General features: G+C 53.0%; 1 protein-coding gene and 2 long non-coding RNA genes across 4 annotated transcripts in view; 2 read left to right on the top strand and 1 right to left on the bottom strand.

The window, feature by feature from the left end:
- The window catches only part of LOC142930405 (uncharacterized), a 53,234-nt gene that overhangs the window by 28,507 nt on the left and 1,332 nt on the right, over positions 1-23,395 (top strand). The window contains exon 2 of the long non-coding RNA XR_012946356.1: positions 21,858-23,390. This is a non-coding gene — a long non-coding RNA (uncharacterized LOC142930405). The remainder of the gene's footprint in view (positions 1-21,857; positions 23,391-23,395) is intronic.
- On the bottom strand, positions 1,377-20,703 carry LOC116937163 (P2X purinoceptor 4-like). The gene is made up of 10 exons (XM_076072751.1): positions 19,448-20,703; positions 18,604-18,773; positions 17,809-17,967; positions 12,435-12,528; positions 11,606-11,686; positions 8,525-8,666; positions 6,774-6,913; positions 4,842-4,935; positions 4,195-4,260; positions 1,377-1,844 (listed from the first exon to the last, which is right to left on the bottom strand). The coding sequence occupies exons 1-10, from the start codon at positions 19,675-19,677 to the stop codon at positions 1,758-1,760; spliced, it is 1,263 nt and encodes a 420-aa protein (XP_075928866.1). The 5' UTR covers positions 19,678-20,703; the 3' UTR covers positions 1,377-1,757.
- On the top strand, positions 12,831-16,001 carry LOC142930404 (uncharacterized). 2 transcript variants are annotated; one of them, XR_012946355.1, is made up of 4 exons: positions 12,831-13,340; positions 14,143-14,207; positions 14,728-14,951; positions 15,747-16,001. It is a non-coding gene; the product is annotated as an uncharacterized LOC142930404 (long non-coding RNA). The 2 variants fall into 2 exon arrangements; XR_012946354.1 differs by having other exon boundaries at positions 14,143-14,951.

Here is a 23,395-nt window from a genome sequence, read left to right as displayed (position 1 = left end):
CGTTTATGTTGGTTAACTCACAACAACACCTGGGTCTGTCCCACGACCTTCTTGCCTGCAGCTAGCCTTCCACACTTTTGCATTCACGTGACGGCCTCAAAGTGCACCTAGCCTGGCCCACGTGGCGCGGATGATGGCACCGTCACTCGGCGGCGAACGGCAGCCGTGTGTGTGTGAGCGCGCGCTCCTGCCGTCAGATGATGGTAGCGATGGTGACAGAGTCTCGCTTCATCCCCATCTGCACGCTCTCTCCTCTCTGAAAACTGTGCACCGGAGAAAAACAAGAGATGTGTCTTGAGGACACGTGCAGCCCTTTTTGTCAATCCACTGTTGGATGAGGGCCTTCCCCGTGCCGTGCGGGTTATGAGACCATACCGCACCGGTGCTACATCGGTTCGTGATGTGGGCCAGAGGTAGCGTGTTTGCCGCTCGTTGCAGAGGTTCTATTTACCATCTTAAACTATTTTTTTTTACCAGGTAAGGCCCACTGAGCTATCTATGCAGCTCTTTTTCAGAAGGGACCTGGCCACAAATGATAGTTCAACGAAGTGGCTTATCGTGTGGAAATGTATAGCAACCAAATACTCAATACGTGTGATGTTGATTCTAAATGTCAAGGGAAAAACCGCAGGATCTGGAGAAAATTTCACGCTACCACGGGGAGAGAGAGAGACACGCAAACTACAAATATACAGCAGGCGTCAAGGTCGGGATCGAATCCACGACCTCCTGCATACCAGGCGAGGTAGTTAACATCTTGGCACGGTGGTATTTCACGGTTTGAATCCAGCGGCCACCCTGGTTATTACTTGAGGTATGTGTCGGCCATAATAGTACGCCGCCATCTGCCTCTCGGTGGACGATTCCCATGACGTTATTCACAAGAGTTAGGCCATTGTGTGCCGCCCACGTCAGGGTGCAAATTCGAAAATGACGCTGAAAAGTACTCCATTGGAATTAGACAAAGTTCCCCCTTATAGCCTTTAACAGACTGGAGGAGCAAGTGCTGTTCGCGAGCGCCTATGGAAGCTGGCACGGCACACAAGGGGGTGGGTGGCCACCACCACGTCCGGTCGCCTTAGTCTCCCCAGTGGCGATGTTTACTACACACCGCACCAGGTACACATTTGAGGCTGGTCGACCTAGGGGAGGCCCAGGACCGGTTCAGATTGTCGTCACTGGTATGGATTGTGAGTGAGAATCGAACTCGGGTCACCAGCTTGTCCTCCAGCACCTCCGATGAGCGTGGTTGGCTACATACGGTGCGAAAAAAGTTCAACATACATACTGCAGCGCACTAACTGCTACACCACCGCTCAACACAATTACACATAAACACACGGGAGCAGAAGCAATCTTTACCCACTACTGGCAGCGGACTGATGCCGCCCCCCCCCCCATGTCACTCTTGCAAATGAGACTGGTGGAATGTTATCTTTCTCGCCTGGTATGCAGGAGGTCGTGGGTTTGATCCCAAGCCTGACGCCAATATATTTGGAGATTGCATGCTCTCCCCGTGGCCGCGTGGATTTTTCTCTGGGTTCTCCCGTTTTTCCCTCCACATTTACAATCAACGTGCGCCGAGAGTATTTGGCCACTATAAATTTGCACGCGACAAGCCACTTTGTTGAACTATAATTTGCGATAGCCAAGTCACTTCTGAAAAAGAGCTACACAGCTCAGCGGGCACTTAACCTGGTAAAATAAACAGTTTCAGTTTATAGTTCTCCGCACGCAGAGACCACACACACACACTCTCACCTGGCTTCCTCGTATTTCTTTTCCCGATAGAAGGGGCTCCGCTTGCTCAGGTACAGCAGCACCAGGTCACAGAAAAACGCCCCCTGTGTGGCACAGTCACAACGACAAAGATCACCCCCCCCCCCTCCACAGCGCACGCGGACCGTTGGGCGAAGCGCTGCCGTTGAGGCCGGCGCACCAGCGGGTGGTGCGGCTAGCGCCGTGCCCCGCCCACCACCTTTGTCTCCCCAGTGCTGATATTTTGCACACCGCGACAAGATGGTTAAGGTCTTCAGATTCGGCATTGCTCACTGCCCCACGGGCTCCAGGCTTCACACTTGGAGGGTGGTGACGGCGTCTTAGCAATTGCGGCACCTAAACTCTGGAACTCTCGTTGCCGTTCGAGGTCCGGACTTCCGAGACAGACGACAAATCTTCAAATCTCGACTAAAAACATCTATGTTTAAAACGTCCTTCTCACTTCTTCTTCTCCTGGTTGTCGTTAACTATTTTCCGCCTTGCCATGCATAGCGCCCTGACAGCGATTGTTTAAGGGCGCTTTATACATTTACATTTTGACTAGTCATATGAGTAGGGGGTCGCCACCCTTTTTCCACCGTGGACCAAACCCAGACGCCGTTCTTCAGTCAGCACTGTGGTCCATCAGCAGCGGTGGTACAAATCAATCACTGCTACCTGCAGGACAGGTGGCAACCTTTACATTTGAAGGCTTAGTCGACCTTGGGGATGCCCAGAACCGCTTCTGATATCACTCACCACTGATGTTAACCGTGACCAGGAATCGAACGGAGGTCGCCTACTTACTACCGTTACCATATCCGAAAAAAAAGACAAAGATCCCCCATATAGCATTTTAATTGACTGCCGGGGCAAGTGCTTTTAGCGAGCACCTAGTAAGGCTGGTGGCAACACGAGGAGGTGGGTGGCCAGCACCATGCCCAGCCGCCTTTGTTTCCCATGTGCCGATGTTTACATACTAAGTTAAGGCTGAGTCGACCTAGGGGAAGCCCAGGATCGGTTCAGATTTTCGTCACCAATGTTGGCCATGAGCTGGGATCGAATTCGGGTCACGGGGTTCGTAGCGCAGTGCGCTAACCACACTTAACTCCCGACGCCCTGTAACAAACACATAGATACATGTTGTAGAGATTTAACTTCATTTGCAATTGCACTTGACATCATATGTCCTTGTTTGTTTACGTATTATATTTGTTCCACATCTCTGTATCTTAATCGTAAATGTACTGTGATCAGTTTAACACGGAGGAATTCGCAACCAATATTAACTCTAAGAGGTTTTTGGGTTAGATGGCCAAAATCTAACACAAAAACCTCTATTATGGGTACTGCGAACAGTAAAAAAAAGACTTAATATTGCTTTACGCTGTCCAATATATTGTTATTGCTCATGTTGTGTTTCTACTGATTTCTGTGTGCTTCATTGCAGTACTTTGTTTTTATTTTGTAATATCTGAAACCCATCACTGGCAATTGAGACTCATCCTGGTTTCTTGAGTTCATCTGGTGAAACAAAAAACTTTTAACTTAAACTAGCTCGCTCGCTTATCATCTCACTCACTCACTACCCGTTCACTCACAGTCTCACTGAACCACTCATTCGCCAACCTAGTCACTCACCCACTCATGTACCATCTCAATCACCATTACTCATTCACCCATCCACCATCTCACTCACCCACCCACCAACCCACTCATGTACCATCTCAAGCACCCACTCATTCATCCACCCACCATCTCAATCACCCACTCATTCACCCACCCACCCACCATCTCACCCACTCATTTACCCACTCATTCACCCACTCATCAACACTCAGTCACCCACTCATTCATTCACTCAACTGATCACTCATCCACTCGTTCACACACACACACCATCTCCTCTCACCCACTCATTCACACAATCTTGCGAGTGCGACTTTGTCCTTGCCTCTTGAGCTCACACCTGGTGAAACAAAATAAACTTGAACTTAACATATACCATGTAGCCCATGCAGTCACACACATACGGATCACGTGGGTAGCACACACGTTCCACTGTTCACACGTACAGTCAGGATGTGTGATAAGGAGGACGTAATAGATGGGGGTGAGAGGGCGAGAGAGACAAGGAGAGGGTGAGGCTGGCAAGGAGCTGCAGAGTGAGGGAAGGGAGAGGAAAATGTGAGGGCGGAGATGAGATGGGAAGAGCGGGAGGGGAAGCGAGGGGAAGAGTGCTATTTAGCGAACGCTGTTACCTGTGACTGAGCGGTTAGGACAATGGATGATGCACAGATTGAATCATTGCAAAACGCGAGAGAGAATGAGTGAGTGAGTGAGGGGGAATGAGTGAGACGGGGAGCAAGTGGGAGAGTGTGGGGGCTGTGAGAGTGAGGAGAGAGAAAGGGAGAGCAAGGGGGAGATGTGTCTCACCGCTCCGAGCAGGGCCAGGCCTGATCCCACGTTCACGGCCGTGGGAACGATGCTGAACCTGCCCGCCTGGGTCAAGGGTCATGGTTAGTTCATTATGTATATGTTCGTTTGCAGCTCAGGGTCAATCCACTTCTGGATGAGGATATTCCCACGCCACACACCATGTGGGTCTTGGGGGGGGGGGGGGTTATTTGACCATACTTCACCATGCTGGTCAGAGCAGAGTTGATTAAGTTTTAGAGCATACTTACGGGCAGCATAGTAAGTACAGTGCAACACTGGCTTTTGCTGCACTCCCATCTCAATCAGAGCTGTAAATTCCACATTTCTATGAGAGAAACCACGAGTTCATCACTAGGATAACTATTAACGATGTCTCGCAGTGAGTCACTGTTTCTTTTTTTGACTGTCCCAGAAGGGTCTGTGAGTGAGGCTGAGATTTGGCAACTGGCCAAGTCTCATTCTCGTGAACTCGTGCCTGAATTACCACGATGTCACCTGGCCAAACAATAATAAGAAACTAATAACGATCTTTATTTAAAGAGCAGAGCGCATTTCGTACCACAACGTTCAAGGCCACTTCACGCAAAGTTAAGATAAAAGGGAAACGTGAATAAAATAGGTCGCATGTCCCGTGTGGCGCTCACCTTGCCGAACACCAGGACGTCAAAGCGGATGCCGTAGACCTTGAAGAGCTTCCGCTGCTCACCGCCGTCCGCCTGCCGGTAGTATTTGGCGAATCTGCATGGGCCGAAAGGGTGCGGGTTGAAGGGTTGCGGTGTTGGTCAGCGCGTAACGTTCGTTGGTTGGGGTTCTTGTTTTTTTTTAACGGTAGGGTTAGGGTGAATGTTGCAGTTCGGGATTGATGTTAAGGTTAATGTTACAGTTAGGGTTAATGTTAAGGTGAGGGTTAATGTTACGGTAGAGGTTAATTCTACGGTGAGGGTTAATGTTACGGTGAGGGTTAATGTAACGGTGAGGGTTAATGTTAGGGTGAGGGTTAATGTTAGGGTGAGAGTTAATGTTAGGGTGAGGGTTAATGTTAGGGTGAGGGTTAATGTTAGGGTGAGGGTTAATGTTAGTGTGAGGGTTAATGTTACGGTGAGGGTTAATGTTAGGGTTAATGTTACGGTGAGGGTTAATGCTATGGTGAGGGTTAATGCTACAGTGAGGGTTAATGCTACGGTGAGGGTTAATGCTACGGTGAGGGTTAATGTAACGGTGAGAGTTAATGCTACGGTGAGGGTTAATGTTACGGTGAGGGTTAATGTTAGGGTGAGGGTTAATGTTAGGGTGAGGGTTAATGTTACAGTGAGGGTTAATGTTACGGTGAGAGTTAATGTTACGGTGAGGGTTAATGCTACGGTGAGGGTTAATGTTAGGGTGAGGGTTAATGTTACGGTGAGGGTTAATGCTATGGTGAGGGTTAATGTTACGGTGAGGGTTAATGTTACGGTGAGGGTTAATGTTACGGTGAGGGTTAATGCTACGGTGAGGGTTAATGCTACGGTGAGGGTTAATGTTACGGTGAGGGTTAATGTTACGGTGAGGGTTAATGTTACGGTGAGGGTTAATGTTACGGTGAGGGTTAATGTTAGGATGAGGGTTAATGTTACGGTGAGGGTTAATGTTAGGGTGAGGGTTCATGTTAGGGTGAGGGTTAATGTTAGGGTGAGGGTTAATGTTACTGTGAGGGTTAATGCTACGGTGAGAGTTACGGTGAGGGTTAATGTTACGGTGAGGGTTAATGTTACTGTGAGGGTTAATGTTACTGTGAGGGTTAATGCTATGGTGAGAGTTACGGTGAGGGTTAATGTTACGGTGAGGGGTTAAGGAAGATGGTGAGAGTGAAGGGGCCCACCTGAAGTTGTACCCCGAGGAGGAGGCATTGAGGTGGGGTCGCGCTGCGTCGAGGCGGTTGAAGGAGTCGACGGGGTGGCACTCACTCGCTGGGCGGTCCAGGTTACAGCTCCACTCGATCTGAACCCCGATAACGCCACCCTGTACACGCAGCATTACACACACAGCATTACACACACACAGCATTACACACACGCAGCATTACACACACACAGCATTACACACACGCAGCATTGCTACGGTGAGGGTTAATGTTACGGTGAGGGTTAATGTTACGGTGAGGGTTAATGCTACGGTGAGGGTTAATGCTACGGTGAGGGTTAATGTTACGGTGAGGGTTAATGTTACGGTGAGGGTTAATGTTACGGTGAGGGTTAATGTTAGGATGAGGGTTAATGTTAGGGTGAGGGTTAATGTTACGGTGAGGGTTAATGTTAGGGTGAGGGTTCATGTTAGGGTGAGGGTTAATGTTACGGTGAGGGTTAATGTTAGGGTGAGGGTTAATGTTACGGTGAGGGTTAATGTTAGGGTGAGGGTTAATGTTACTGTGAGGGTTAATGCCACGGTGAGAGTTACGGTGAGGGTTAATGTTACGGTGAGGGTTAATGTTACTGTGAGGGTTAATGTTACTGTGAGGGTTAATGCTATGGTGAGAGTTACGGTGAGGGTTAATGTTACGGTGAGGGGTTAAAGAAGATGGTGAGAGTGAAGGGGCCCACCTGAAGTTGTACCCCGAGGAGGAGGCATTGAGGTGGGGTCGCGCTGCGTCGAGGCGGTTGAAGGAGTCGACGGGGTGGCACTCACTCGCTGGGCGGTCCAGGTTACAGCTCCACTCGATCTGAACCCCGATAACGCCACCCTGTACACGCAGCATTACACACACAGCATTACACACACACAGCATTACACACACGCAGCATTACACACACACAGCATTACACACACGCAGCATTACACAGACACACAGCATTACACAGCATTACACAGCATTACACAGACACAGCATTACACACACACAGCATTACACACACACAGCATTAACACAGCATTACCAATACCCGCCATACGCCACTAAGTGAAGGTGACGTCACCACGGCGCCTGTGCCAGGCCAGGTGCACTTTGCGGCCACGTGAAGTGTCGAAGGCTCGCTGACGGGAGGTCACGGGACAGACCCAGCAGGTGCCATGTTTTGACTGACCGAGACGACTGGTTGATGCACCAGCTGTGCCCCCCACTGTGCCAACTCACTGTTTTAGCCACCCGACGTTACACTTGTTTTTGTGAGCGTCGCTCCTCCGCCCTCCGGTGGTGTTGGAGGGCGACTGCCTCCAACTGCCCAGTAGCAGCGTCCTTCACAAGTCTCCATAAAGGCCGATCTTGACACTGCTCGTACCAGTCATTGGCAACTCCACTCCAAATTCAAGTTTCAAGTCCACTCAGCTCCATATCCTCTGTTACCACATAATGCCATCTCTTCTCTAGCCCATGCCACGCTCGTTTAGCCCTCTCTATCCGGCCGAACAAAAGCTGTTTGGGCATGCTGTGGTTTGGCATGTGGGCTACATGACCCAGCCAATGGAGGATCTCACCAATGGGACTTTGTCCAGATCAGTAAAGGATCTGTGAGCTCATCACACAATCCAGCCTGGTTAAACCCAGGATTGATCGTGGACAGGCTTGCCTGAATGTTTCAAACCAGCCAAGATGTTTCTTTACAGGGCTCCATGTTTTGTAAGCATAGAGAAGGAAGGATATCACTGTGGGCACGAAGATCCAAAGATTCTTGCGGAGCAACAAGCCAGGCAGCTTCCACACAGCAGCATTATACTGGTAGGAACCTCCTGGTTACACCAGCCCACAGGGGATTATTGTGTCCGTCCGTCCGTCGTGCATACAAAAATGGGAGGTGTGGGGCTGGGTAGAGAGGGGAGGGTGGGGAGGGGCTGGGTGGGGAGGGAGGGGCTGAGTGGGGAGTGGAGCGTGGGGAGGGGCTGGGTGGGGAGGGTGGGGCTGGGTGGGTGGGTGGTGGTAGGGGTGTGGCTGGGTGGGGAGGGGCTGGTCACCCCGTGGTGCCCTTATAAAACTCAACGTTTAACCTACTCACGCCGTCTTGTGCCCGCCCTCACAGTCGGGCATATTTGCGGAATACACCACGTGGTGCCGCCGTTGACCCTGGCCATTGACCGAGCAACCCAACGTTCCTACCAGCTCCCTCCGCAGGAATGTGTTGTAGCTGCTGAGTGAAAAGATAACGCCGCTGGACTGATTCGAAGTGAGACATCGACTGCCAAACTGGAGCTGGTCATAAGCACACTGCCCAGGTACAGAAACCTCTCCATTCTCTCCACAACTGCCCCATCACTCATTGGGAGTGGAGGGGGTGGAGTATGCACCCTGTGTGTACGTGGTGTACACGCCGTGTACACGTAGTGAGTCATGTCCGCGGCGTGTTGCCAGGCAGGGCGCCACCTCCACGGCGAGGCTGTGGAAGTCCTCCCCGGCTGCGCGCACCAGCTGGCCCAGGCGGAAGATCGGGCAGTAGGGGGCGGCCGTGGCGCTGTAGCGGCAGCGCTTCAGGTAGTCCGCCTCGGCGCGCTCCAGCACGTTACGCCTGGCACGCCGGACACACGGGTGGACACGGGTGGACACGGGGGCACACGGAGACGAGGGCAGGGTGAGGGTGTACCGTGAGTGCCTGGTGCGGAGTGTAACCATTAACACTGGGGGAGACAAAGGCGGCCGGGCGTGGTGCTGGCCACGCCTCATCGAGGGTGCCATGCCGGCCGTCGCTAGCAGCACTTGCCCCCAACAGTCCGTGAAGGCTACACGGGGGATCTTTGCCTTTGTTATATATCACCAGACAAGAGGCTCCTCTGGCGCTCCCTCGAGTCACGTGGAGGTGGCAGTGACAGTGACGGAGCAGTTGCTGTACCGCACCACTGTGCCGTGCAGTACAGGTGTGTGTGTGTGTGTAGTACAGGTGTGTGTGTGTGTATAGTACAGGTGTGTGTGTGCAGTACAGGTGTGTGTGTGTGTGTGCAGTGTGTGTGTGTGCAGTACAGGTGTGTGTGTGCAGTACAGGTGTGTGTGTAGTACAGGTGTGTGTGTGTGCAGTACAGGTGTGTGTGCAGTACAGGTGTGTGTGTGTGCAGTACAGGTGTGTGTGCAGTACAGGTGTGTGTGTGTCGTACAGGTGTGTGTGTGTGCAGTACAGGTGTGTGTGTGTGTGCAGTACAGGTGTGTGTGTGTGCAGTACAGGTGTGTGTGTGCAGTACAGGTGTGTGCGTGTGGAGTACAGGTGTGTGTGTGTGTGCAGTACAGGTGTGTGTGTGTGCAGTACAGGTGTGTGTGTGCGTGCAGTACAGGTGTGTGTGTGTGTGCGTGCAGTACAGGTGTGTGTGTGTGCGTGTGGAGTACAGGTGTGTGTGCGTGCGTGGAGTACAGGTGTGTGTGCGTGCAGTACAGGTGTGTGTGCGTGCAGTACAGGTGTGTGTGCAGTGTGTGTGTGTGCAGTAAAGGTGTGTGTGTGTCTGATGGAGGTGTGTGTGTGCAAAATGCAGGTGGGTGTGTATGTGCAGTACAGGTGTGTGTGATGTAGGTGTGTGTGATGTAGGTGTGTGTGATGGAGGGGTGTGTGTGTGATGTAGGTGTGTGCGATGTAGGTCTGTGTGTGTGTGATGGAGGCCTTAATAGGTGCTCGCTTACCATCGCTTGCATTCTACTACTGAATTTTGAAGATCACATTGACTATATTGGTAAAAAGACAAAAATAAAAATTGGTTTTCTGTATCGACACAAGCACTGCTTCCCCCCAATGTTCCGTTTGGAATTGATAAAAGCTACCATACTGCCTCTACTTGACTACTGTGACATCGTGTATAAATCAGCCTCAAGTACTGTACTGAAGAAGCTTGATTCCATCTATCACTCGGCCTTAAGATTTACATTGAAATGCCCATATAGGACTCACCACTATGATTTCTACATTGGGTCAAACTTAACATCTCGTAATGTTCGACGGCTTGTGCACCAGATCTTATTTATTCACGATGTACTTACAAAAAAATCCGCAGACTACCTACTGGATCTCCTCTCTGTTTCAAAGAACAAATTTGACCTCAGGTCTTCGCTCATTTACCAGCTTCACATTCCCTATTGGCGTACAAAAACTGCAACTTGAATCGCTACCAATGAGATCTTCTCTCAAAACTGCTCTAGAGGAGTTGTACACCCCTTGCTGCCACTGCTATTCATTGGCGTAAAATAAAATAAAATGTTTCGCTCCGGATGACGCTGCAAAGTATTATCTGTATTTTGATTTAGCGTGCTGATCTTAAAGGTGCATTGCAAAATTTGATACTCCGACTGATGCTTCTGTTGTTGTGGAGTAACTCATGCAGCCAGCTATGGCTCTAGGATTTGGTGTTACATGTTATTTACGTAGTTTATTGTAAAAATTCGGTCACAGTCCCTATGATCACTGTTACGTTGCAATTATGGCTTTATTTTTTGGTGATTTTCGAAAACGTTTTTTTGGGTTGGACATGTTTGTTTTGTTGTAGTACGGAGTTAGACTGATGGCCTTAATCTAAGTTTTATTGTGGCTGTTGTTGTTGTTTGACTTGCATCCCACTGGGATTTTTTTTGCACAGCGTTGGTGTACGGTGCTTTTTTTCAGGAATATTTTGCCGTTTTTGTCATGGATTTTCTGTTTGCACAGTCACATGGTCACTTTAAGATGTTTTCTTGTTCGTGTTTTAGGTTTTTTTTGTTGTGGTTGCACCCGATTCAATAGCCGAATGGCTCACAGGGCTATACCAAAATAAATAAACTGAAAAAAACAAAAAAACCATGTATGTATGTATATGTGCATGTATGTGTATATGTGTGTGTGTTAAACTTCCTTCGCACTGTACGTAGCCAACTGTGCTAATCGGGAGTTGCGGGGGAAGGACAACAAACTGAACACAAATCATATTCTTAGTTCTTTCGGTAAAGTCACGTTGAAGGGAAGCAACAAAATAATAAAATATATATAAAGCAATATAAAAATAATTATATATAGTATTATTTTGTTGTTTCCCTTCAACGTGACTTTACCGAAAGAACTAAGAATATTAATTACTGCAGTCACGAAAGCTTTAAATCAAAATTGAACACAAATCAGTTCTAAATAAATGAGTTTGTCAATCTCGATGATGATTTAAAAGTGCACCGCTCCAGTGGCTTCCTGGTAGGGGAGTGAAGAGCGTTCCAGATAGCCGCAGAAGCGTATCTGAAAGCGTGCAATGCAGTGACCGCACGTACAATCACACGTAGGACGACTCAGCCCCAGGTGAATACCTGGTGCGGTGTGTAAACATCGCCACTGGGGAGACAAAGGCGGTCGGGCGTGGTGCTGGCCACTCACCCCCTCGTGCGCCGTTCCGGCCTTCACAGGTGCGACTCGCTAACAGCACTTGCCCCTACAGTCTGTTTAGGCTATTTGGGGCAGCTTTGTCTTTGTGCATATATACGTGCGTGTATATATGCGTGTGTCGAATGTCTCACTTGCTGAAGTCAAACTTGGGGAACCTGATTGTGTTCTTGATGAAGACTGTGAAATTCTCAGCCCCGGCGAGCACCGGCCTCCTGGACAGACGCGGAGAGAGCGGGGACGACGCTTGCTCGTAACCACACACGAGTTCACAGAACCTCCTCGCTGGGGCTACGCATCTCCTCCACACGAGACGACACTTCGTTGAGCTATCATTTGTGGGTGGCCAGGTCGCTTCTGAAAATTTTTTTTGATAATTTAGTTTAATCCATAATGCGTTTTTTTTGGGTTAGACCACGTAAAAAGTTTAGTTTAACCAGCCGACCCCGTTAAATACTTTCCTCAATCTACGCTTACGCCTCACTGTGTCCCCGAAGCGAACGGCAGTGAAAACCCACGAGGGATCCTCTCTGTAATCCCGCTGGCAGCAGCGAAGCTTCCTGCCTGACCCCTCTGCCGAGCCGCGTGGTTATTTTGTGTGGCGGCTTTCTCGCCGCGCTCCGAACCACCAAACCCCCCCCCCCCCCGAGTTCAGTTCTCTCTCGCAGCCAACGCCAGGTGACGGGCGTCTCAACCCATCCTGGGCCTTCCCCTAGGTCTACTCAGCCTTAAATGTCTACCCGGTGCGGAGTGTAAACATCACCAACCTGCCGGGGAGAGAGACAAACCGGGCGTGGTTACTGCCCACCACCCCGCTCGTGCGTCGTGCCGGCGGCCTTCACAGGTGCTGCGACTCGCTACTAACGGGGGATCCTTGCTGTGTGTAAAGGTGTCCATGCAGCTCTCCATACAGGTGCTCATACAGGTGTTCACGCAGGTGTGTGTGTGTGAGGTGCCCCTCACCGTGGGGCCGTGGCCTTCTCCACAGGGCACCAGGCTGAGATCTCACAGGTGCGTATGCCCGGGCTGTAAGGAACACAGCGACCGGTCCTTATACCTGGCAGGCAGAGGAGGACAGGTGAGCGGCTGTCTGTGTGAACAGGTGTGAGCGTGAACAGGTGTGTGGAGAGGGTGGCCACCGCTTTCACTGCACACCGAATCCGGAGAGATTTCTGAGTGCTACGTCGATCACAGCTTTGCGGAAGTCACGTAATGTAATACATGTGTTGAGGAGTTCCCGACGACGACTCGGAGACGGCTTGAAGGTAAGGGCTTTCGCCAAAGGTTTATTAAGTGTATTACAATAGCACAAAGGGTGGGACAACTTCCCAGGGGTTAGGGCTCCTACAGTAAGTCCTGGTCCAGCCCGGCTAGCTCCGGTCTCTCTCCCTCGAGTCGGATGGGGGCACTAGCCAACCCCACCGACCGGGAAGAGCAGCACCTCCTACGGCTACCAGCGGCTTCACTCCTGACTCTCGTCGATCCCTCTCTACCCCTGGTTCCCTCTCCACCCTTCTCACTCTACCCGTTCCCGCAGTGACCCCGCTTTCGTCACGGGGTCCCCCTTAAATACTAGACGAGACATGACGTCATCGAGCCCCCCAGCGTGCATGATGCCACATTTCGTGACGTCATCGCACTGGACGGCACACATGACGTCACGTCCCCATTTTACTCCTCTACACATACAAACGTACACGACACCGGCAGCGTAAGTGCAATAAAACGGTGAAAGAGACAAAATGGAATGTTTGAGAGATGCCACACGCGAGACGCTCGGACGGCAACCGCCTGCTTTGTGATTCCCACAGCCTTCGGCAAATCCCTCACGGTCAACGTTGGCGTTCCCTTCGCCGACGTCATCACCACGTGAGGCTTCTCCACACCTTGAGCACGTGGCTCCTCGCTTGCCCCTCCCAGTTGACGCTGCCCCTCCGTGTTGACGCTGCCCCCCGTGTTGACGCTGCCCCTCCGTGTTGAAGCTGCCCCCCGTGTTGAAGCTGCCCCCCGTGTTGAAGCTGCCCCTCTGTATTGACGCTGCCCCTTCGCGTTGAAGTTGCCCCTTCGCGTTGACCCCTTGCCCACCGGATTCTCTGCGCTCGAGAAACTCGTGGGCTGGAGGAGAGGCCGAGGAGGATGGCCTCATGGCCTCGCGAGGCTGCATCAGATCGAGACTCGGGGATAGGAAGGGGGCTTGCTTGAGGAGCTTTGCCGGAAGGGACCCCTGGGGAAGGGGGCTTGCTTGAGGGGCTTTGCCAGAAGGGACCCCTGGGGAAGGGGGCTTGCTTGAGGGGCTTTGCCAGAAGGGACCCCTGGGGAAGGGGGCTTGCTATGGGGGCTTTGCCGGAAGGGACCCCTGGGGGTTGAGCGACCCAGAGTGGATGCTGCCGTCCGGGCGTGTGCTCCCACACTTGACTTGACCGTGGCCCTTTCCAACATTTACAAAGCCCAGTTTCCGCTTGGCTGGAGACCGTTTCCATGTTCGGTCCGCTTTGCCAGTGTGGCCTTTGTGGCGTTGCAGGGCTAATGAACTACGTTTGTTGCATTGCAGGGCAAGTGAACTACGTTTGTTGCGTTGCAGGGCTAATGAACTACGTTTGTTGCGTTGCAGGGCTAATGAACTACGTTTGTTGCGTTGCAGGGCTAATGAACTATGTTTGTTGCGTTGCAGGGCAAGTGAACTACCGAAGGATGCAAGCAACAGGAAGTACCTCCTCCGACTAAACAAAGCGTGCGGTGAGTGCGGCAGGTTGCATGGGACCGGGACTTTGTTCGGCTGCGTGCCAGACCGTGCCACAGGCAACTCAGTGGCTTGGCTGTCGAGTGTGCAGGCGGTGTAACTGCACCGGAGCCCACGGGACGGGGCGGCCCAGGGAGACCTCGGTTCTCCGTGCCGACCGTCGATTCAGCGGTGTCCAGGAACGGAGCACGTGTCAACGTTCTCACCGCTTCGCAATTTTAATTAGCGTTGACCTTGTTAGAGTGTTGCAGTGTTCAGTTTGTCGTCCTTGCCCCTGCACCTCCGATTAGCACGGTCGGCTACATGAGGTGTGAAAGAAGTTCCAACGTACGCGCGGTACAACACCTGAACCCCCACCCACCACCGCACCTTCGTGAGCCCGCGCTGAGCGGCGTGGTGGAAACGGTCCTCGCGAGTTTCGACGTGGAGCCCTTAACCCAGAACAGGGGCCCGTGGCAGGGCGGCCTCCTGCCGCACGCGTCCTCGTCGATGACCTTGGCGGGTGCCGCTCGACAGACGCCACCTTGCCCCGACCTTCGCCAAGACGGGTGGAGGCTGCCTCTGATTCTCGGGCGGGCGTCGTACAGGAGCGGTCTCGATCGTCCTGCACTACTCGTCCGGCGCGAGCGACATCGTCGGGGCCTGCTTCCACGCACAGCTGTTGAGCCTCGCTCTGCCGCGTGGGGCCACCGTGGAGGTGGCCGCGGAGCACCGGGACGGCTTCCTGCAGCTGCAGAGAGGCGAGTCGTAGCGGCCCTTCTGCATAGCACGTGACAGTGGGGGCACTTTATTCCAGGCAAGGCCCCACTGAGCTGTCTAGCTGTTTTTTCACAAGTGACCTGGCCACAAATGATATGTGGGCTTATCATCATGATCATCATGTGGAGATTTCTCGCAGCCAACTACTCTAAATGCGTGGTGACGTTGATTCTAAATGTGGAGGGGAAAACCGGAGGGACCCGGAGATAAATCCACGCAGTGACCGCGGGGAGAGACGCAGGCTCCTTGGGGCCTCGTGTCAGTGGCGTTGTCTCCGAGCTCCAGCGTGCCGCTCGCAATCAGAAGGTTGCCAATTAAAAATTTTTCCATTTAAATTTCCATACTTGGCAGTAAGTCCCGAAATTCCGAAGACTCGCTCGGTGAGAGGGATTCTCTGGGTAAATGGCAATGAACCCAAGAGGTATGGCAAAAAGAGAAGTAATAAAAAATGGTGTTGTTCGGGAAGAATGGAAGGAACCGGAAAGAGAGGAAGACCTAACAGAGCGAATCTCATGACCACAAAATAAGAGATTGGTGCCAGATAGGTGTGGCCCTGCTTGACCATACTAGCACTACATGACAGAGAGGAAAATGGGAACAAATGACGAAACGTGCAGTGGACACCCGCGGGGCTATCTGCCCCATGGTTCTTGATGATGATGACGATGCGTGAAAAAATTGGCAACCAGTTTTTTTTACCTAACCCATCGGGCGGCTGCTAAATTTTAACCTTAAGAATCTCGATGTTTACTTTGGCTCTCGTTTCGTTTGCGCAGAAATAACCGCCGGCGACCCCTGCGTGTCGGCGTCTCAAGATTTCGCGACGCGCCTCTTCCCGGAGGTGCTCGCCGGGCTGCGGAGCGCCGGCTGTGCCATCTCGGCAAGCCTCCTGCAGGCCGACGAGTGGCGGGCACAGTGGCACCAGTGCCACCAGAAGGCGCAGTGACGACGTCAAGAAGGGGGATTCGCGCGACATGAGAAAAAACGATTCAATTTGGGGCATCTGTTCCCGTGGGGAGAAATGTGGGGGGCTATGGGGAGTAGGAGGAGGGGGGGCTGTGTGGGAGAGCAGGAGGGGGGGGGGGGGCTGTGTGCGGGAGCAGGAGGGGGGGGCTGTGTGGGGGAGCAGGAGGGGGGGGGGGCTGTGTGGGGGGGGAGGAGTAAACCAATGTGCCACCCGTGGAGTATGTAAGTAATGCTCCACGCACGTAAATATAAATACAAATGTATTGACAATAAAAAATCGGAACGTTTTGTTCAGTGGCACAGTGAACTGTTCGTGATTTTGTATCACATCCCGCGACATATATCCCAGCACACATTTGACCATCCTAGCCCAACCTGGGGAGGAGCGGCGGTGCAGCGGTCGGCACGCTGAGTTGGGTGAGCGGAGTTCGATTCCTGGCCGCAGGCTGATATCCGTGGCGAGGGATATCTCACCACGTGGTCCTGCCCCACGCTTCACTAACCCACATTGACCAGTGTGGGGAGGTATGGTCAAACAACGCTCAAACATCAATGGGGAGGCCTTCCAGGAGGAGTTGTAGGTATAACCAAACTTGGTAATGTTAGTGACATTGAGGCAAGCAGTTTGGCAGTTAAGAACAAAGGTCAAAATTAGTAAAATCACCCAGTAACATCAACAATGGGTGGATGGTCGATCCAGAGGCATCACAATGTTCAACATTGTGAGTGGGGCTTGGGCAAGCCACCGGCGCCGCCGCCGCGAGGAATTTGGGCGTTGACGCAGGACCGTCGGTCACGCCGACGCCGTGCCGGCGTTGTCATCGGCACTGTGAGGCGCAGTGCACGGAGAGCAGCGTGTTGCCGTGCCGGCTGGACACGGAGGTGACCGCGTAGGGGAACGTCTCTTGGAGCTGCACGGGCCCAGGGACGCAGGCCTCGCCGTCGGTCCGGCCCAGCCTCCCCCGCGCGGCCTTCCCCCACGTGAACACTTGCCCTCCTGGCACGAGCACACGAGAGAATCACGCACGCGCGTGAGCACGGATCTGCACAGGTTATCATTGTGCAACGAAGTTAACTCGTGGTTTTTAAGACACAAACGCGAGTCATCGTGCGTGAACGCGCGTTGGCGCGGCTTGCGTGAAACTAAACCGGAGAGACGCACGCACGCACGAGCGGGGGATGTTTCAGCGAGACAAGGGAGCATTGCTTGAGTGCTCATCTCCATTGCCGGTGGTGGAAATTCCCCATTCCTACAGCGGTGGGCCCAGTCTGTGCAAAAAACAACAACCTCTGACTCCACACAAAGTGTTACTTAATTTATCACCACGGGAGTGACAATATTGATGGTGGGGCGTCTGAGCCAAGTGCTCTGAGCAAAGAGGCCCCCACCTCCCTAGCATAAGGTGGTCATGGTTACAGACCTTTCACCATTCAGCTGCTGGATGAGAGCCTCCCCCACACCGTGAGGGTTATTTCGCACTGGTCAGTGCGTGTTGGTGAAGGCGGGGAGTGCACAGACACACACAAAGATAACAGAGATCCCCCATATTAGGCCGGCACGGCAGACGAGGTGGTGGGTGGCCAGCACCACCTCATGGCGACCTAGGAGAGGCCCAGGACCGGTTGAGATAATCGTCACCGGTGTTGGTGGCCTGAGCGGAAAATGAACTTGGGTCTCTGGGTTCGTAACGCAACGCGCTCACTACACAACTGCTACACTACTGCTCCCTACGCACGCACGTTCACACGCGCACGTTCACACACGGACATTCACACACGCACACACGCGCGTGTTCACACGCGCGCGTGTTCACACACACGCACGTTCACACGTGCACACGGCGGCGTCAGCAGCGGCACCGTCGTCGTCACCTTCGGCGACGGCCACGGTGAAGGCGTCGCCGCACGTGACCTGCACCACCTTCACCCCGCCGAGCCCGTCCACCGGCTGCGGCGCCCGGCTGCTCGTGCGAGCTCCCCCGCCAAGCTGCCCGTGCTGGTTGCTTCCAAACGTGTAGCACGTGCCCGTGTCTGCACGACGAGACGCGGCGAGATCGGCAAAGAATTTGCCAGGGCCGGTGACCGAAGAGAGGAAGGCGGGGGGGTGCAGGGACAGGACGAGACAGACGGGGGAGATGGAGGCGGAGTGAGACGCCCTACACACGAGGCAAAGAGAGACGGGACAGACGGACACACCAGAGAGAGTGCGTCCTGGTGGATTACAAACGTGCCACGACTGACCGCGTCAGGACTGACGACCGAGTCCGTCACAATGGCACGAGCGCTACGTGCAGAATTGCTCAGCTCGGTATTTTGAGGACGATGCACACGACGGAGGTGAAGGAGAGCGACGAAGACAAGGCAGACGGAGATTTAAGTATCTGATCAGCACGGTTGGCTACGTACAGTGCGAAAGAATGTCGACATACATCATGTTCGCCTTTTGGCGTCGTTCCCCGGTCTGACACTGGTGAGACTATGCCCTAACGAAGGCCGTCTCTGGTGTCGGCCAAATCAGTTTCAAAGACAACGCCACGTATAATTATCAGCGCATGTTTTTGTTTGCACGTTCACAACAAGTACCGTGTGTGATTAATGCGGGAACTTGATTCCTTGCAAAAGGTTTATATTTGCTGTTCAAGCATCTGAACACAACTCGCGCCCCACCTGTGACGGCGGCGGAGTGAGCGGTGCCCAGCGCCACGTGGACCACCCGGGCACCGTCCAGCGGGCTGGACTGCACCGGCGAGAGCACCAGCGACTCCTCCGTCTGCTCCGCGGGGCACGCGGCGTCGTCGCCGTCGTGCGAGATCTTATCCAGGCCCAGTTTGTTGTACCTGCGGTTCGCGTCGGGCAGACGTAGAGGGGGCGGGGGGGGGGGCCAGGGGGGCATACGTCCCGGTGCAGTTGTCAACTCGGCCTCAAATGAGTACCTGGCATGGTGCGTAAACCATCGTCACTGGGGAGACAAAGGCGGCCGGGCGTGGCGCTGGCCACCCACCCCCTCGTGTGCCACAGTGCCGGCCTTCATAGGTGCTTGCTAACAGCTCTTGCCCCAAGTCTGTTAAGGCTACACGTGACGGGAAGGGGGGGAGATCATTTGTCTTTGTATGTAGGCGGTGGCTAGGAGATGTTAACTACCTCGCCTGGCATGCAGGAGCCTTGGGTTCGATTCCTGATGTCTGCTGCTGCTGTATATTTGCGCGTCTTTCTCTCACCGCGGTCGCGTGGATTTTTCTCCGGTTCCTGCGGGTTTTCCCTCCACATTTAGAAAAACGCGTTTAGAGTATTTGGCTCCATACATTTCTACATCGTATTAAGCCATTTTGTTACGCTATCATTTGTGGCCAGGTCACTTCTGACGAAGAGCTACATCGCTCAGTGGGCCTTACCTGGTAAAATAAAAAAATTGTTTGGTTTAATAGTTTTAGTTTCGTCCGTTGAACTTCTTTCGCACCGTACGTAGCCAATCGCGCTAATCGGAGGTGCGGGGGAAGGACGATAAACAAACCACAGAGGAGCAGTGGTAGAGAAATGAGACTTTGAACCCAGCTCGTACCGGTTGCTGCCGCAGGCCAGGAGCCTGCCGCTGGAGGTGACGTCATGGAGCAGTCGATGCCGCAGTGCGCGGTGCACGGCTCGTAGGGCGGAGGGACGGCCACCGGCTGCGGGCACAGGTGGAGCTCCTGATTGCCCAACCCGAGGCGCCCTGGGGGATTGGAGAGACACGCGCAGACGCATGGAGAGACAGAGATGCGCATGGAGAGACAGAGAGACGCACAGAGAGACAGAGAGACGCTAAGAGAGACAGAGAGACACACAGAGACACAGAGAGACAGAGAGACACACAGAGAGACAGAGACGCACAGAGAGACACACAGAGAGACACAGAGAGACAGAGAGACACACAGACAGAGAGACGCACAGAGCGACAGAGAGACACACAAAGAGACGCACAGAGAGACACAGAGACACACAGACAGAGAGACGCACAGAGAGACACACAGAGACACAGAGAGACAGACACACAGAGAGACGCACAGAGAGACAGAGAGACACACAGAGAGACACACAGAGACAGAGAGACGCACAGAGAGACAGAGACACGCACGGAGAGACAGAGAGACACACAGAGAGACAGAGAGACACACAGACAGAGAGACGCACAGAGAGACAGCGAGACACAGAGACACACAGAGAGACAGAGAGACTCACAGAGAGACAGAGAGACACACAGAGAGACAGAGAGACGCACAGAGAGACAGAGAGACACACAGAGAGACACACAGAGAGACAGAGAGACTCACAGAGAGACAGAGAGACACACAGAGAGACAGAGAGACGCACAGAGAGACAGAGAGACACACAGAGAGACAGAGAGACACACAGAGAGACAGAGAGACGCACGAAGACGCCGAGAGATGCACACGGGGCTGAGTCCGCGTGCCGGTGTCGTTACGGAAAGTTTCGTGACATGTGTGGGTTTGTTTATTATAAATAAGCATTCATATTGAACTACAACTGACTTTTTTTATTGTACCAGGCCCACTGAACTATATAGCGTCTTTGGCAGAAGTAACCTGGCCTATCACAAATGATAGCTCAACGATGTGGCTTGTCGTCATGTGGACATTTATAGCAGCAGCCAAATACTCTGAAATGCGTGGCGATGTTGATTATAAATGGGGAGCGAAAATCCGGAGGACCTGGAGAAAAATCCACGCGACCACAGGCAGAGAGAGAGAGAGACGCAAACTCCAAATATACAGCAGCAGCAGGCGTCAGGGTCGGGATCGAACCCATGACCTCCTGCATACCAGGTGGGGGAGTTAACATCTCCTAGCCACCGTGGCATCCTACTTTCACGCCGGCAGCACTGCGGAACGTAACAAAGAATCGCTTCTTCGCATGTCTCGTGCGGCAACGCAATCCGTCGTGCGCGGAGGGAACGGCCCACGGAAGCGGACACTACAGAGCTGCCTCAGATTGGCTTCAAAGCAAAGGGAGTTCATGACATTGTGGCAATTTTTCTGCCAAAAGTGAGCAGCGATCGCCTCCATTCCTTCCCATCAGTGGCACCCATCGGGGTGCAGAGGAAGTGACAAAAACAAACACAAGAGGTATTGTGGGTAGAGGACGGGGTAATCAGGCGACGGGGGCGCGCACGAGCCGTCCCTGCCCCCGTGGGAAGGTGCCACGCGTAACGGACGACGGCAACGCGTGCGGAGGGCGGCACCGACGAGGAATTGCACGCGCCCACCGTGCGCACGAGAAAACTCAACGTATAGGCCTCGGCCCCCGTGGTTCCGTTGAAGAGTGGGGAGCTGTGCGGCGCGGCGTGCCGGGCGGACTGGTCGCCGTGCACGTGCGGAGTGCACGGGTGTGTGGTCTAACCTCTTGCGGCTACGAGCCAGCAGCACGAGGATGTCCCTCGGAGAGGGCGCTAGCGCGGAGGGCCCCGTCACTCGGTCGGCGGGGGCTCGGCGGGAGCCAACCGACACGGTGGAGCGGACCGGGCGGACATCGTGCCCCACCTGCCTAGCGAGGGCGGTGGGGTGGACGTCGGGCCCCACAGGTGTATCTACCAGTAGTCATCTAAGTCGACCCGTGGCACCTGCTGGGTCTGTCCCGTGACCTCCTGCCAGCGGACTCTCGACACTTTACGTGGCCTTAAAGTGCACCTGGCCTGGCACAAGCGCCTGTGGTGACGTCACCATCACTTAGTGGCGATTGGCGGTTGTTGTTGTTTGTGATTAGTGGTTAACGCACGGCGAGACCAACCCGGAGATCCAAGTTCAATTACCACTCACGACCAACGCCAGTCACAATTATTGGAATGGGTTCAGGGCCTCCCCTAGGTCGACTCAGCCTCAAATGAGTACCTGGTGCGATGTGTAAACATCGCCACTGGGGAGACAAAGGCGGCCGGGCGTTGTGACTGCCTTCATAGGCGCTCACGAACAACACTTTCTGTAACAGTCTGTTATCGCTACACGTGGGATCGTTGTTGTGTGTCTTTGTGTCTTTGTATGTATGTGTGTGTCTGTGTGTGTGTGTCGTTGTGTCTGTGTGTCTGTGTCGTTGTGTGTGTGTCGGTGTGTCTGTGTCGTTGTGTCTGTGTGTCTATGTCGTGTCTGTGTGTGTCGTGTCTGTGTGTGTGTCGTGTCTGTGTGTGTGTCGTTGTGTCTGTGTGTGTGTCGTTGTGTCTGTGTGTGTCGTGTCTGTATATGTCTGTGTGTGTGTCGTTTTGTCTGTGTCATTGTGTCTGTGTGTGTCGTGTATGTGTGTCTGTCGTGTCTATATGTGTCGTTGTGTCTGTGTGTGTCTGTGTCGTTGTGTCTGTGCGTGTGTCTGTGTGTCGTGTCTGTGTGTGTCGTTTTGTCTGTGTCGTGTCTATGTGTGTCGTTGTGTATGTGTGTGTGTCTGTGTGTGTATGTGTCGTTGTGTCTGTGTGTGTCTGTGTGTGTCGTTGTCTGTGTGTGTCTGTGTCGTGTCTGTATGTGTCTGTGTGTGTGTCGTTTTGTCTGTGTCGTTGTGTCTATATGTGTCGTTGTGTCTGTGTGTGTCTGTGTCGTTGTGTCTGTGCGTGTGTCTGTGTGTCGTTGTGTCTGTGTGTGTCGTTTTGTCTGTGTCGTTGTGTCTATGTGTGTCGTTGTGTCTGTGTGTGTGTCTGTGTGTGTATGTGTCGTTGTGTCTGTGTGTGTCGTTGTGTCTGTGTGTGTGTCGTTTTGTCTGTGTCGTGTCTATGTGTGTCGTTGTGTCTGTGTGTGTCTGTGTGTGTCTGTGTGTCGTTGTGTCTGTGTGTGTGTCTGTGCGTGTGTCTGTGTGTGTCGTGTCTGTGTCGTTGTGTCTATGTGTGTCGTTGTGTCTGTGTGTGTGTCTGTGTGTGTCTGTGTATGTGTCGTTGTGTCTGTGTGTGTCTGTGTGTGTCGTTGTGTGTGTGTCTGTGTGTGTCTGTGTGTCGTTGTGTCTGTGTGTGTGTCTGTGTGTAATTGCGGGGACTCATTGCGCTTCTTCAAACAGCATCCGGACACAAGTAATATGAAAAATAACAGATTTTTTTTCTTTTCTTACAAAACTAAATTTGTTCCTTACAGTATATATACATGGAGATCTACAATATATCTTATACTTAACAATGATTCCCTTTTTCATTGAACCCCATTATATTTTACAACATTTGAACACAGTACATGATCGCTTTCCATCTCTCTCCCCTCTTGACAACGGCTGAGATTACAAGCTAGGCTGGCTGGGAGGACACCATGCAAGGTGACAGCTCCGAATGTCAATTAGCGTTGATCTGGGCTAGTCCCATGCGTGTGGGGTGGTGGTGATGATGGGCAGCCATCCTCCCGCCACTCCTCCGCTTGGTTCTCTCCCAGTCTTCGCACGAGATGCTGGCAGCGGAAGATTCCCCGAGGCCGTGGTGAATCCCCCCCAGCATTTATTCCGTAAG

This window comes from Petromyzon marinus, chromosome 38 (assembly GCF_048934315.1).
Source record: "Petromyzon marinus isolate PM22_M1 ecotype Great Lakes invasive population chromosome 38, UKy_Petmar_22M1.pri1.0, whole genome shotgun sequence".
NCBI lineage: Eukaryota > Metazoa > Chordata > Hyperoartia > Petromyzontiformes > Petromyzontidae > Petromyzon > Petromyzon marinus.
This window is presented reverse-complemented; position numbering and strand designations above follow the sequence as displayed.